At 31.8% G+C, this 11771-nt stretch overlaps 2 protein-coding genes across 3 annotated transcripts; one reads left to right on the plus strand and one right to left on the minus strand.

Moving 5' to 3' along the window:
• Positions 1-232: 232 nt before the first annotated feature.
• LOC119677254 lies at positions 233-8764 on the minus strand. Of its 2 annotated transcripts, XM_038088525.1 has the most exons (4): positions 8669-8764; positions 8483-8584; positions 1134-8404; positions 233-1062 (listed from the first exon to the last, which is right to left on the minus strand). In XM_038088525.1, exons 3-4 carry the CDS (start codon positions 8374-8376, stop codon positions 236-238), a joined length of 8070 nt encoding a protein of 2689 aa, XP_037944453.1. In that variant the 5' UTR covers positions 8377-8404; positions 8483-8584; positions 8669-8764; the 3' UTR covers positions 233-235. The 2 variants fall into 2 exon arrangements, with proteins under 2 accessions (XP_037944453.1, XP_037944454.1); XM_038088526.1 differs by lacking the exons at positions 8483-8584; positions 8669-8764 and having other exon boundaries at positions 1134-8084; positions 8147-8215.
• Positions 8765-10323: 1559 nt separating this feature from the next.
• LOC119685024 (mitochondrial import receptor subunit TOM7 homolog) lies at positions 10324-10694 on the plus strand. Its single transcript, XM_038099196.1, has 2 exons — positions 10324-10519; positions 10579-10694. Exons 1-2 carry the CDS (start codon positions 10420-10422, stop codon positions 10641-10643), a joined length of 165 nt encoding a protein of 54 aa, XP_037955124.1. The 5' UTR covers positions 10324-10419; the 3' UTR covers positions 10644-10694.
• Positions 10695-11771: the final 1077 nt, after the last annotated feature.

An 11771-nucleotide genomic window follows, 5' to 3' on the forward strand; every position in this document is an offset into this window, starting at 1 on the left:
TATATTATTAATTATCATTATTATATGGCTTAACATTGTCATAATTATTTTCAATAGCACTTATTATTAATTATTTATTACTACTGCTAGTAGAATTTTTTGAGTTATAACACGACTAAATGTGTATTTTATTGGTTGCAGTCTATGTTTTATTTTTACATTCTTAAAAAGTGAAATAACTTATAATTACTTAACATAATTATATATATATTATATATAACTTAAGTTCCTCTTTTCATAGCTTTTTTTTGAAAAGTTTTTTTTTTGTGGACACAATATTTTTAAGAGTTTCAAGCTTTAAATCATCGTTTGGTTGGGGAATGGAAGGAGTACTGCCAATTAAACGTGATCTTCTTCGACCTTTTCTACTATAAACCGTTTCATTATCAACCACTTTACTCATGTAAATTGCCAATCCTTCACTCTTATTTGAATTGTTTTCCAGCGCTTCCGTCTTTAATACTGTAATTGTGTTTTTAAGAGATTGTTCAGTCGTTGGTTCTATTAGTTGGATATTACTAATAATATCTAGTTTATTTATATCGAATTGCTCATTTAAAGTATCGTTCTTACTATTACAATTTTCAGCATTTGTAGAAATTGTATTATTTAAATCAGCAAAATTTATAGAATAGGACATATGTTCATTTACATCATACGAAACTGAAATTTTAATATCTTCATTTGCTACTTGATCGCTTTTTACTATCTGATCTTGTGGAACAATTACTGTAATATTATTATTTTCATTATGTTTCATTATGTTATCCATATTTTCAAAGCTTATAGTGTCGAATGTTTCTTCCATTATTTGGACTTCATATGAATCAGCGGTCTTAATATCTGCACTTTTTGATTGATCGTTTTTTATCGTCTCATCTGATGTATAAAATTCAGTGCTCAGCACATTAAGGAAGTCATCATACATCGAATCTGGCATTTTATCAGTACTTTGTTCATTTATAATCTTCATTATATCAAAATCATCACTTATATCAATGATCTGCTCAAAATCAGTCTTACTATCCTCACTTGTTGAATTGGTTAATGATTCATTGGAACCTGTAAAAAAGAATAAAAAATTTTTATAGTTTCGTAAGTGGTTTTTAATCATAATTAGTATTTACTTTTACCTTTTTTAGTATTTTTAATGTTTTCAATGTTATTACTTTGCTTGGAAATTTCTTCATTTTTTATAGTTCTAATTTTCAGTGGCCCAAAAACATTCGGAATTTTAAATGAACTTCCTTCTTCAGTTTCAGTATTTGTTATTGCCTTTCTGTTGTTATTGGGGGAATTTGCTATAGGTTCATTTAACAATTTATAGGACATGTCGCATTTGGCAGCATACGCTTTATTGCTAAATGTTTCAGATTTACCTGCGGTAAGATTTGATAATTTTTTGCTGTCACTCATAGGACTTTCCACTAGTTTATTAGTGGCTGAGTGTATTTTTTTATTATATACAAGTGGAATTACTTCTACCGGGTCTTTAGAGAGCTTAATCTTCTTTTTACGTTTTTTACGCTGTTGAGTTTTTGCCACTGGCTTAGTATCTGTAATAATGTTATTTGTTCCAGAAATGTTATTTGTTCTAGAAATGTTATTTGTTCCAGAAATGTTACTTGTTCCAGAAATGTTACTTGTTACAGAAATGTTATTTGTTCCAGAAATGTTATTTGCTAAAGTTACATCAGAAATTTGGGGATCAAACGATGGCATATCTATCTTGATATTACCATAACTTAAATGATGTCCAAAATGATTATCATTAGCAGAAATATCTTTAGTTGTTAAAGACTCTGCATTTGGTTTTTTAATAGTTGATATAGTGGACCCTTGAAGTTCACCACAAGCTTTAGATTGAACTATTTTTGTTTCACGTGCTCTTTTTATCTTATTACGATCCTTAAAGTAAGTATGATCAGACGATCCACTCATTCCTGTATTCGTAGACTGGGTATTTAAATTTTTATTAACTGATACAGAAAACGTTTCACCTAAATCAGGAATAGTTTGGTTCGCTGATTGGTGTGATTTATTAAAGCTGGAGGAATGTGGAGGTGTATCAAAAATTTCTGTACGATTCACAATGTTTTCTTTTATAGTAATGACCTGACTGGCATCAGATAGCATAGAGGATATATCTGAGAATCTTTCTATATGTTCTGTGGTTTGTGTCTGTTCTTCAATTGGATCAAAAATAGAAATAACATTAGCATTCTTTTTTACGGACTCATAATTAAAGTTTATATTTGATATAGGAAACGCTAGATGTTCATCACAAACTTGTAATTGCACTCCAATTTCTTTTTTTCTATGACTGTCAACAGATAGGTTACATGGCTTTACCTTACATATTTCATTTTCTCCACCGGAAGCGTGGTCTTCGGATTCTCTACGAAAACTTTTTGCGAATGTTGCTGTTTTTGTACATTGATTTATCGATTCAGAAAAGCCATTAACATTTCTAGTTACAGACTCGTAATCAGTGTTTTTATTTGATACAGAAAATTCTGGATGCTTATTACAAATTTCTGGTTGTACTGTAGTCTCATATATTCCATTAAAGTCATAACTGACATCAAATAAATCAGGTAAGCCAGGTGACTTCAGGTTGCAAATTTCCTCTTCTACACAAAAAGGTGGACTTTTGGAATTTGTATGTGGCCATTTCGAGTGTGTTGATGGTTTCATCTGTTGATCTATCGATTCAGAATAACCACTAGCATTTATAGCGGCAGGATCATCAGGGTTTTTACTTGATACAGAAAACCTTGTTTCATATATTTCGTTAAAGTAATGACTTTCATCAGATATTACAGGTGGACTCAGTGACTCTGTCATTCGAATTCCACTTTCTTCACCGGAGATGTCACTTTTAGATTTTGTATGTGACCATTTCGAGTGTGTTGCTGGTTTCATCTGTTGATCTATCGATTCAGTATAACCACTAGCCTTTATAGCGACAAGATCATCAGTGTTTTTATTTGATATAAAAAATCTTTGCTGCCCATCACAAGCTCTTAATTGTACAGCAGTTTCGTTTATTCCATTAAATTCATAATTGTTATCAGACAGATCAGGTAAGCCAGGTGAAGGTGACTTCATCTTGCGAATTTCATTTTCACCACAAAAAGATGGACTTTTGGAATTTGTATGTGACCATTTCGAGTGTGTAGATGGTTTCATCTGTTGATCTATCGATTCAGAATAACGACTAGACTTTATAGCCATTGGATCATCAGTTTTTTTACTTGATACAGAAAACCTTTGCTGCCCATCACAAGTTTTTAATTGTACAGCAGATTTGTCTATTTCATTAAGTCCATAATTGTTATCAGACAAATCAGGTAAGCCAGGTGAAGGTGACTTCATCTTGCGAATTTCATTTTCACCACAAAAAGATGGACTTTTGGAATTTGTATGTGACCATTTCGAGTGTGTAGATGGTTTCATCTGTTGATCTATCGATTCAGAATAACGACTAGACTTTATAGCCATTGGATCATCAGTTTTTTTACTTGATACAGAAAACCTTTGCTGCCCATCACAAGTTTTTAAATGTACACCAGTTTCGTCTCTTCCATTAAATCCATAATTATTATCAAATAAATCAGGTAAGCCAGGTAAAGGTGATTTCATCTTGCGAATTTCATTTTCTCCACAAAGGGATTGACTTCTGGGTTTTTTAACTGGCATCTTTGAGTGTGCTACTGGTTTCCTCTGTTGATCTATCGATTTAGAATATGTAGTAGCCTTTCTAGCGACAGGATCATCACTGCTTTCATTTGATGTAGAAAACCCTGGATGCTCATCACGAATTTTTGATTGTAACCTTGGTTCATATATTTCGTTAAAGTCATGACTTTCATCAGATATTACAGGTAGACTCAGTGACTCCGTCATTCGTATTCTATTTTCTCCACCGAAGGTGTCACTTCTAGATTTTGTACATGACCATTTCGAGGGTGTTGGTGATTTCATCCGTTTATCTATCAATTCAGAATAACGACTAGCCTTTATGCCGACAGGATCATCGGTGTTTTTATTTGATACAGAAAACCTTTGCTGCCCATCACAAGCTTTTAATTTTACAGCAGTTTCGTTTATTCCATTAAATTCATAATTGTTATCAGACAAATCAGGTAAGCCAGGTGAAGGTGACTTCATCTTGCGAATTTCATTTTCTCCACAAAAAGATGGACTTTTGGAATTCGTATGTGACCATTTCGAGTGTGTAGATGGTTTCTTCTGTTGATCTATCGATTCAGAATAACTACTAGCCTTTATTGCAACAGGATCATCTGTGTTTTCATATGATACAGAAAACCTTGTTTCATATATTTCGTTAAAGTCATGACTTTCATCAGATATTACAGGTAGACTTAGTAACTCCGTCATTCGTATACCATTTTCTCCACCGGAGGTGTCACTTTTAGATTTTATATGTGACCATTTGGAGTGTGTGGATGGTTTCATCTGTTGATCTATCGATTCAGAATAACGACTAGCCTTTATAGTCATTGGATCATCAGTTTTTTTACTTGATACAGAAAACCTTTGCTGCCCATCACAAGTTTTTAATTGTACAGCAGATTTGTCTATTTCATTAAGTCCATAATTGTTATCAGACAAATCAGGTAAGCCAGGTGAAGGTGACTTCATCTTGCGAATTTCATTTTCACCACAAAAAGATGGACTTTTGGAATTTGTATGTGACCATTTCGAGTGTGTAGATGGTTTCATCTGTTGATCTATCGATTCAGAATAACGACTAGACTTTATAGCCATTGGATCATCAGTTTTTTTACTTGATACAGAAAACCTTTGCTGCCCATCACAAGTTTTTAATTGTACAGCAGATTTGTCTATTTCATTAAGTCCATAATTGTTATCAGACAAATCAGGTAAGCCAGGTGAAGGTGACTTCATCTTGCGAATTTCATTTTCACCACAAAAAGATGGACTTTTGGAATTTGTATGTGACCATTTCGAGTGTGTAGATGGTTTCATCTGTTGATCTATCGATTCAGAATAACGACTAGACTTTATAGCCATTGGATCATCAGTTTTTTTACTTGATACAGAAAACCTTTGCTGCCCATCACAAGTTTTTAATTGTACAGCAGATTTGTCTATTTCATTAAGTCCATAATTGTTATCAGACAAATCAGGTAAGCCAGGTGAAGGTGACTTCATCTTGCGAATTTCATTTTCTCCACAAACGGATTGACTTCTACGTTTTTTAACTGACCTCTTTGAGTATACTACTGGTTTTATCAGTGGATCTATCGATTCAGAATAACCATTAGCCTTTATAGCCATTGGATCATCCGTTTTTTTACTTGATACAGAAAACCTTTGCTGCCGATCACAAGTTTTTAATTGTACACCAGTTTCGTCTCTTCCATTAAATCCATAATTATTATCAAATAAATCAGGTAAGCCAGGTAAAGGTGATTTCATCTTGCGAATTTCATTTTCTCCACAAAGGGATTGACTTCTGGGTTTTTTAACTGGCATCTTTGAGTGTGCTATTGGTTTCCTCTGTTGATCTATCGATTTAGAATATGTAGTAGCCTTTCTAGCGACAGGATCATCACTGCTTTCATTTGATGTAGAAAACACTGGATGCTCATTACGAATTTTTGATTGTAACCTTGGTTCATATATTTCGTTAAAGTCATGACTTTCATCAGATATTACAGGTAGACTCAGTGACTCCGTCATTCGTATTCTATTTTCTCCACCGAAGGTGTCACTTCTAGATTTTGTACATGACCATTTCGAGGGTGTTGGTGATTTCATCCGTTTATCTATCAATTCAGAATAACGACTAGCCTTTATGCCGACAGGATCATCGGTGTTTTTATTTGATACAGAAAACCTTTGCTGCCCATCACAAGCTTTTAATTTTACAGCAGTTTCGTTTATTCCATTAAATTCATAATTGTTATCAGACAAATCAGGTAAGCCAGGTGAAGGTGACTTCATCTTGCGAATTTCATTTTCTCCACAAAAAGATGGACTTTTGGAATTCGTATGTGACCATTTCGAGTGTGTAGATGGTTTCTTCTGTTGATCTATCGATTCAGAATAACTACTAGCCTTTATTGCAACAGGATCATCTGTGTTTTCATATGATACAGAAAACCTTGTTTCATATATTTCGTTAAAGTCATGACTTTCATCAGATATTATAGGTAGACTCAGTGACTCCGTCATTCGTATTCCATTTTCTTCACCGGAGGTGTCACTTTTAGATTTTGTACGTGACCATTTCGAGTGTGTTGATGGTTTCATCTGTTGATCTATCGATTCAGAATAACCATTAGGCTTTGTAGCCATGGGATCATCAGTTTTTTTACTTGATACAGAAACCCTTTGCTGCGCATCACACGTTTTTAATTGTACAGCAGTTTCGTCTCTTCCTTTAAATCCATAATTGTTATCAAATAAATTAGATAGGTTAGATGATTTGATGTTGCGAATTTCATTTTCTCCACAAAAGGATTGACTTCTGGGTTTTTTAACTGGCCTCTTTGAGTGTGCTACTGGTTTCCTTCGTTGATCTATCGATTCAGAATAGGCTCTAGCCTTTATAGCGACAGGATCATCAGTGTTTTCATTTGATACAGAAAAACTTGTTTCATATATTTCGTCATCGCTTTCATCAGATATTATAGGTAGGCTCAGTGACTCCATCATCCGTATTTCATTTTCTCCACCGGAGATGTCACCTTTAGATTTTGTACGTGATCCTTTCAAGTGATTCGCTGTTTTTATCCATTGATATATCAACTCTGTGAACTCATTAACTGTTCTAGACACAGACTCATAATTAGGGTTAATATTTGATAGAGAAAACACTGACGGCTCGTGAATATTAGGGTTCGCCTTAATTGTATTACTTCCATTAAAGTTATGTCTTACATCTTTCTTATATTTTTTGTTGGATATTTCGCTTTCGGATTCTTCACGTGACCTTTTCAAGTGTTTTGCTTTTTGTGTTGATTGATTTGTTAACTCCGAAAAATCATTAGCTGTTCTAGTTACAGAGTCGTAATTGGAGTTAATATTGGAAATTGAAAACACTGGACGTTCATTAGAAATATTAAGGTTTGCCTTAATTTTATTATTCTTATTACAGTTATGATTGATACCAGATATTACTGATGAACTGTCTGACTTGAAAGACTTAATATTGTTAGTTTTCGAAATTTGTCTGGAATCTACAACTTGATTTTCTGAACTCGTATTTGTGTAAACTGAGCATGACTTAGGTGATAAGAGACTGGATTTTGCTGTTCTCGCAAGTTTTAATGAGCTTGAAACTGAGTTTGGGTCCATAAATTTAAGATTATTCTCGTGATTGCTTGCTGGAAATGCTCTTGAATTTTCGTTAAAATTTTTTTGTGTGATTTCCAACTTGTCACCAATCACCGACATAGGTAAGTTATTTAAATATTTAGCATGAACGTCATTTGTTTTTAAATCTTCAGTTTCCATGTTAATATTCGTTTTACCATTAGAAAAGATACCACTGACAGATGCTCGCACCGTTATTGAAAACTTAACTACACGTTTTCCTTCTTTATCTAATGGCAAAGCGCTTGAAAAATTATTGTTGGCGGGAAAAATAAAATTTCGTTTTGATTTCATGATTTTGCTTAACAGACTAACTTCACTACAAGTTTTCAATTGAAATTTTTTTATTTTTGGATATTCCGCATTGTTGTTTGAATTCATAGCGTTTAAACTTTTATCATTTTGATTTTTTATAGCAGCTTCGGCAAATAATGGATATAGGCAATTAATGTCTTCACATCTCAGGATTGCAAAATTGGTTTCTATATAAAAAATACATAACTTATTCGTGCGTCCTTCTTTATAACATTTTGGACAGATATCACCAGCTTGACTTATACAAGCATTAACAAAAAAAATTTCATTTTTTAAAGCATGAGCTGCAATATCTATTCCACTATCATATTGATCTTTGAAATTGAAATATTGCTCATTAAAATAATTATTTGGAATTAGTTTTATGTCCATATTAGGCTTGAAGTCATCTTGAATTTCTTTAAGAGGAGTCAACAAATTGTTTGGATTTAATTTATGATTGCTGTTCAAAAGTACATACTTTGTATGGTTGTTTAATGACTGGTCATCCCTTGGAGCTACTGCACCAGGCATATTTACAGTATTAGAAACATCAACGTTAGCTTCCGTAACGTAAAAACATTCGTTATTCTCACATCTTAAAATATTTTTTGGAATTAAGAAGTGAGATTTGCCGTTTTTAGAGCAAGCAGGACAACACTGTCCAACTTGTGACATATTTCTACGGTCCATTTGAATGCGTTTTGTCATTATTTAGCCTTTAATTTTCACCAATTTGCTGCAAACAAAAATACACAATAATTGATAAAGATTTACAATAAAATGTTTAAAGTATTTTCGCACAAACAAAACTTACTCAATATCTTTACTCCAGGCAATAACTCCATTATCTTTTAAAGTACAGCAACTGAAGACTGCATAAGCAGTATTTATTGTTTTCATATTAACAAATAATTCCCTAAAGATTAAATCAATGAATATTAAAGTATTTAAGTGATATTGTTTAAAACGTGCATATGTTGGAACTGTCAAAATCATTTACCGGCAAAACACAGCAAAAATAGTTTTGATATTTATCTTGATTTACGAAATGTAATCAAAACTGTCTGTAATTTTAATAATCTTAATTTGTTTTTATTTACACATTAACACTGCTTTTGCATGCAATAAACAATTTTAATCACAAAGAAACAATGAAATTTAATGTATTTTTCTGCGAGACTAGCAACACAAGTAAGAACATATAAATGTCAAGTGTGGAACTTAATCTTTGCTAGTGTTGTCTAACGTATATATAATTTTTAACACATTCATGGGTTGCCATGTTGGGTTTACATACATTAGGCGGCATGGGTTTTTAACATCTTTTGACTTAAATGCTCCAATAGAACATCTTTTGGTGGTCAAGGATGCGTGTGAGTTCGAGTAAATTAAAGTTAAATTAAGGGAAATAGTAAATTATGTCGATATGGCAACGAATGTTGGTATTTACCAGAATTTCGAGAAGGATAGATTAGATAAAAACTAGGTAAATTAGGTGTTACCATTGTGAATATTTTATAAATTGTTTAATAAATAAATAAATAAAATAATAAATAAGTGCAATAAATATATATTTACATAAGTGCAGTGCAAAAAATCTCAAGGATATTTCAATTTACTCTACCTCAATTTACTTGAACTCGCACACGACCATAATTTTTAAACTTTCAACATCACTAGTTATTGCTAAATGAATAGTATTTAACAATGTTTTATTTTTCTTGCATTTGTCTTATAACTTTTTGCTTTTATTTTAACGATTGTGTTTTGTATTTATTCATGTATTGAATTTTTAAATGAACACAGACTCTAAAAATGAGTGGTTTTAGCAGTATATTGACAACGCTAAACACGAACTAATCCTTTCACTTTAAGGAACTAGAGTTAAGTGTAAGATGTGATGAACGGTATTCTGAATTTATAGTTTTTATAGAAAATTTACCATATATTAAAAAATTTGTTCAAGAAGTTATAATAATCTAGAACAATGTATGGAACATATGTAAAGTAGCTAGAAGTTGAAATTGATGAAATTTGTTGCAGCATATATAATCAGTAAGCTTCAGCAGGGCAAACAACTTACATGACTTGACCAAAAAACAAACAATTGAGCAGAAATGTTGCTTACGGTCTCCCAATACAATACTTAAGATGGATTTCGGACAGATCCATCTTTTGAGTTTGTGTGTTTAACGTTTTTAATTAAAACGCATTTAATTTCTTTCAAATATTTCTATAGACGACTAATGATAAATATTTGGCAATATTCGAAACAGCTGTGTAACAGAAACATGCACAAGTAATTTCAGTAATGGCGCCAGCCAACACTCAGCATCGTATTAATTTGACCTATATGGTATTCAGCCCAATATATATACATATGTTAATTAAGTGAATGTAAATTTTTGTAGTTAAAATATGTATTCACTATAAACCATTTTTCTATACGAAAATAGATGACGTCATAAATGTATTATTTTATTTAATATTCTTAATGAATTACGGTTAAAAATTTTTTTTAAAATTACTTTAACTGAGTATATTATTATCTTAGTTGTGTGAGATTAAATTTGTCGCAATATTAATAATACGATCCACACAATTAATTGTCAATTGCAACTCTGAAGAAAGTCCACAAAATCATATGTTTCCTTCTCTTACTTGACGTGCTTCTGATTAAGGAACGTTGGATCCGAAGGTCTCGTTGTTTTTGATACTTTTTTTTAATTAAAAACTATATTTGTTTGCAAAATGGCAATGTCTAACGATGCTAAAGAACGTCTCGAATTTGTATTCGAAATTGCTAAGACGACTTTCCATTATGGTTTTATACCATTTGTGCTGTATCTGGGTAAGTTGCCGAATGAACGTTTGTGCTTACTTATGTAAATAAAATTTGCTTCTTCTTAGGATTTCGAAAGGGAGCCGAACCGGGAATGCCACCATTAACTTTGCTTAGCTTGTTATGGCAATAATTTATATTATAAATAATAAGTATAAAAAATGTTAATAAATTTAAGTTAACCGAATCGAGCAGTATTTGTCATTTTTGGCTAGATTTCACATTTTGTGTTAGTTCTTACATACACTGCGATTTGTGATTAGAGTTCAGCAATTAATAATATATTTAAGTTAGTGTTAAAACTCTAAAAATTAACTATGTTATTAATTTATTTTTTTAACTTATTAATCGAATTGCATATCAAGCATATAAACTTGATTATTCGTGTTTAAAATACTGAGGTTTTGCAGAATTTGTGTGCTTTCTGTAAATAATAAATATAGATTTGTTATTTGCACTTTCCATGTTTTTTTAAAATTATAACGTAAAAAAATATAGACAAAGTTTTGAATTGTAAATGTCATAGCTGTAAGAGGATGAAATATATTAACAATTGCTTTGTAATTGTGGAGTACATAAGACGCGTTGATGAAGCATACTAGGATTTACTTTCTAGATGATCTTAGTCAGCAGTAAGATTTCGCTTTAAAGATAGTCAGTTGCTTTATGAATAGCTTAAAGTGATTTTTCACCATAAGGTTTATACGTCGATACAATGGCGTAGTAAACCTATATGTATTCATGTTGTTTTTGTAACTCGTTGAGACCTACTTGTGAAGTTTCTTTGCTAGGTGTTAAACTGCACTTGGTCGTTGCTGGTGACGTGTGGCTCCAGTATGTAGACCAGGCCGTTCTTGGAACCAAGTGGATTTACAGACTTATTTTAATAACCTAATTTTACATAGTTGCATATAAAGGTGTTAAAATTAGTTATATTTATATCTTGGAAAAAAGTTTATTTTGTTGCAAATGCCAATATGGAGAGGAGAAGTAGAATGCAAAATGTTGAATAATTTTAAATTTGTTATCTTCCTGCTGCTCGATAACATCGACGATTGAGATCGATTTTCAACGAGAGAAACTAAAAAACATTTTAAAAATAATTCGACTACTTAAAATCATTCATGATAAGTTTTTTTTCGGAAAATAGTCTATAGAATCGTGTTCGCCTATACGCTTTTATCGAATTTTTTCTTTAAAACAATATATATGAATATTAAAACAAAAATATATATATATATATATTAAAACATGTACATAT

This window comes from Teleopsis dalmanni, chromosome 2, assembly GCF_002237135.1.
Source record: "Teleopsis dalmanni isolate 2A chromosome 2, ASM223713v2, whole genome shotgun sequence".
NCBI lineage: Eukaryota > Metazoa > Arthropoda > Insecta > Diptera > Diopsidae > Teleopsis > Teleopsis dalmanni.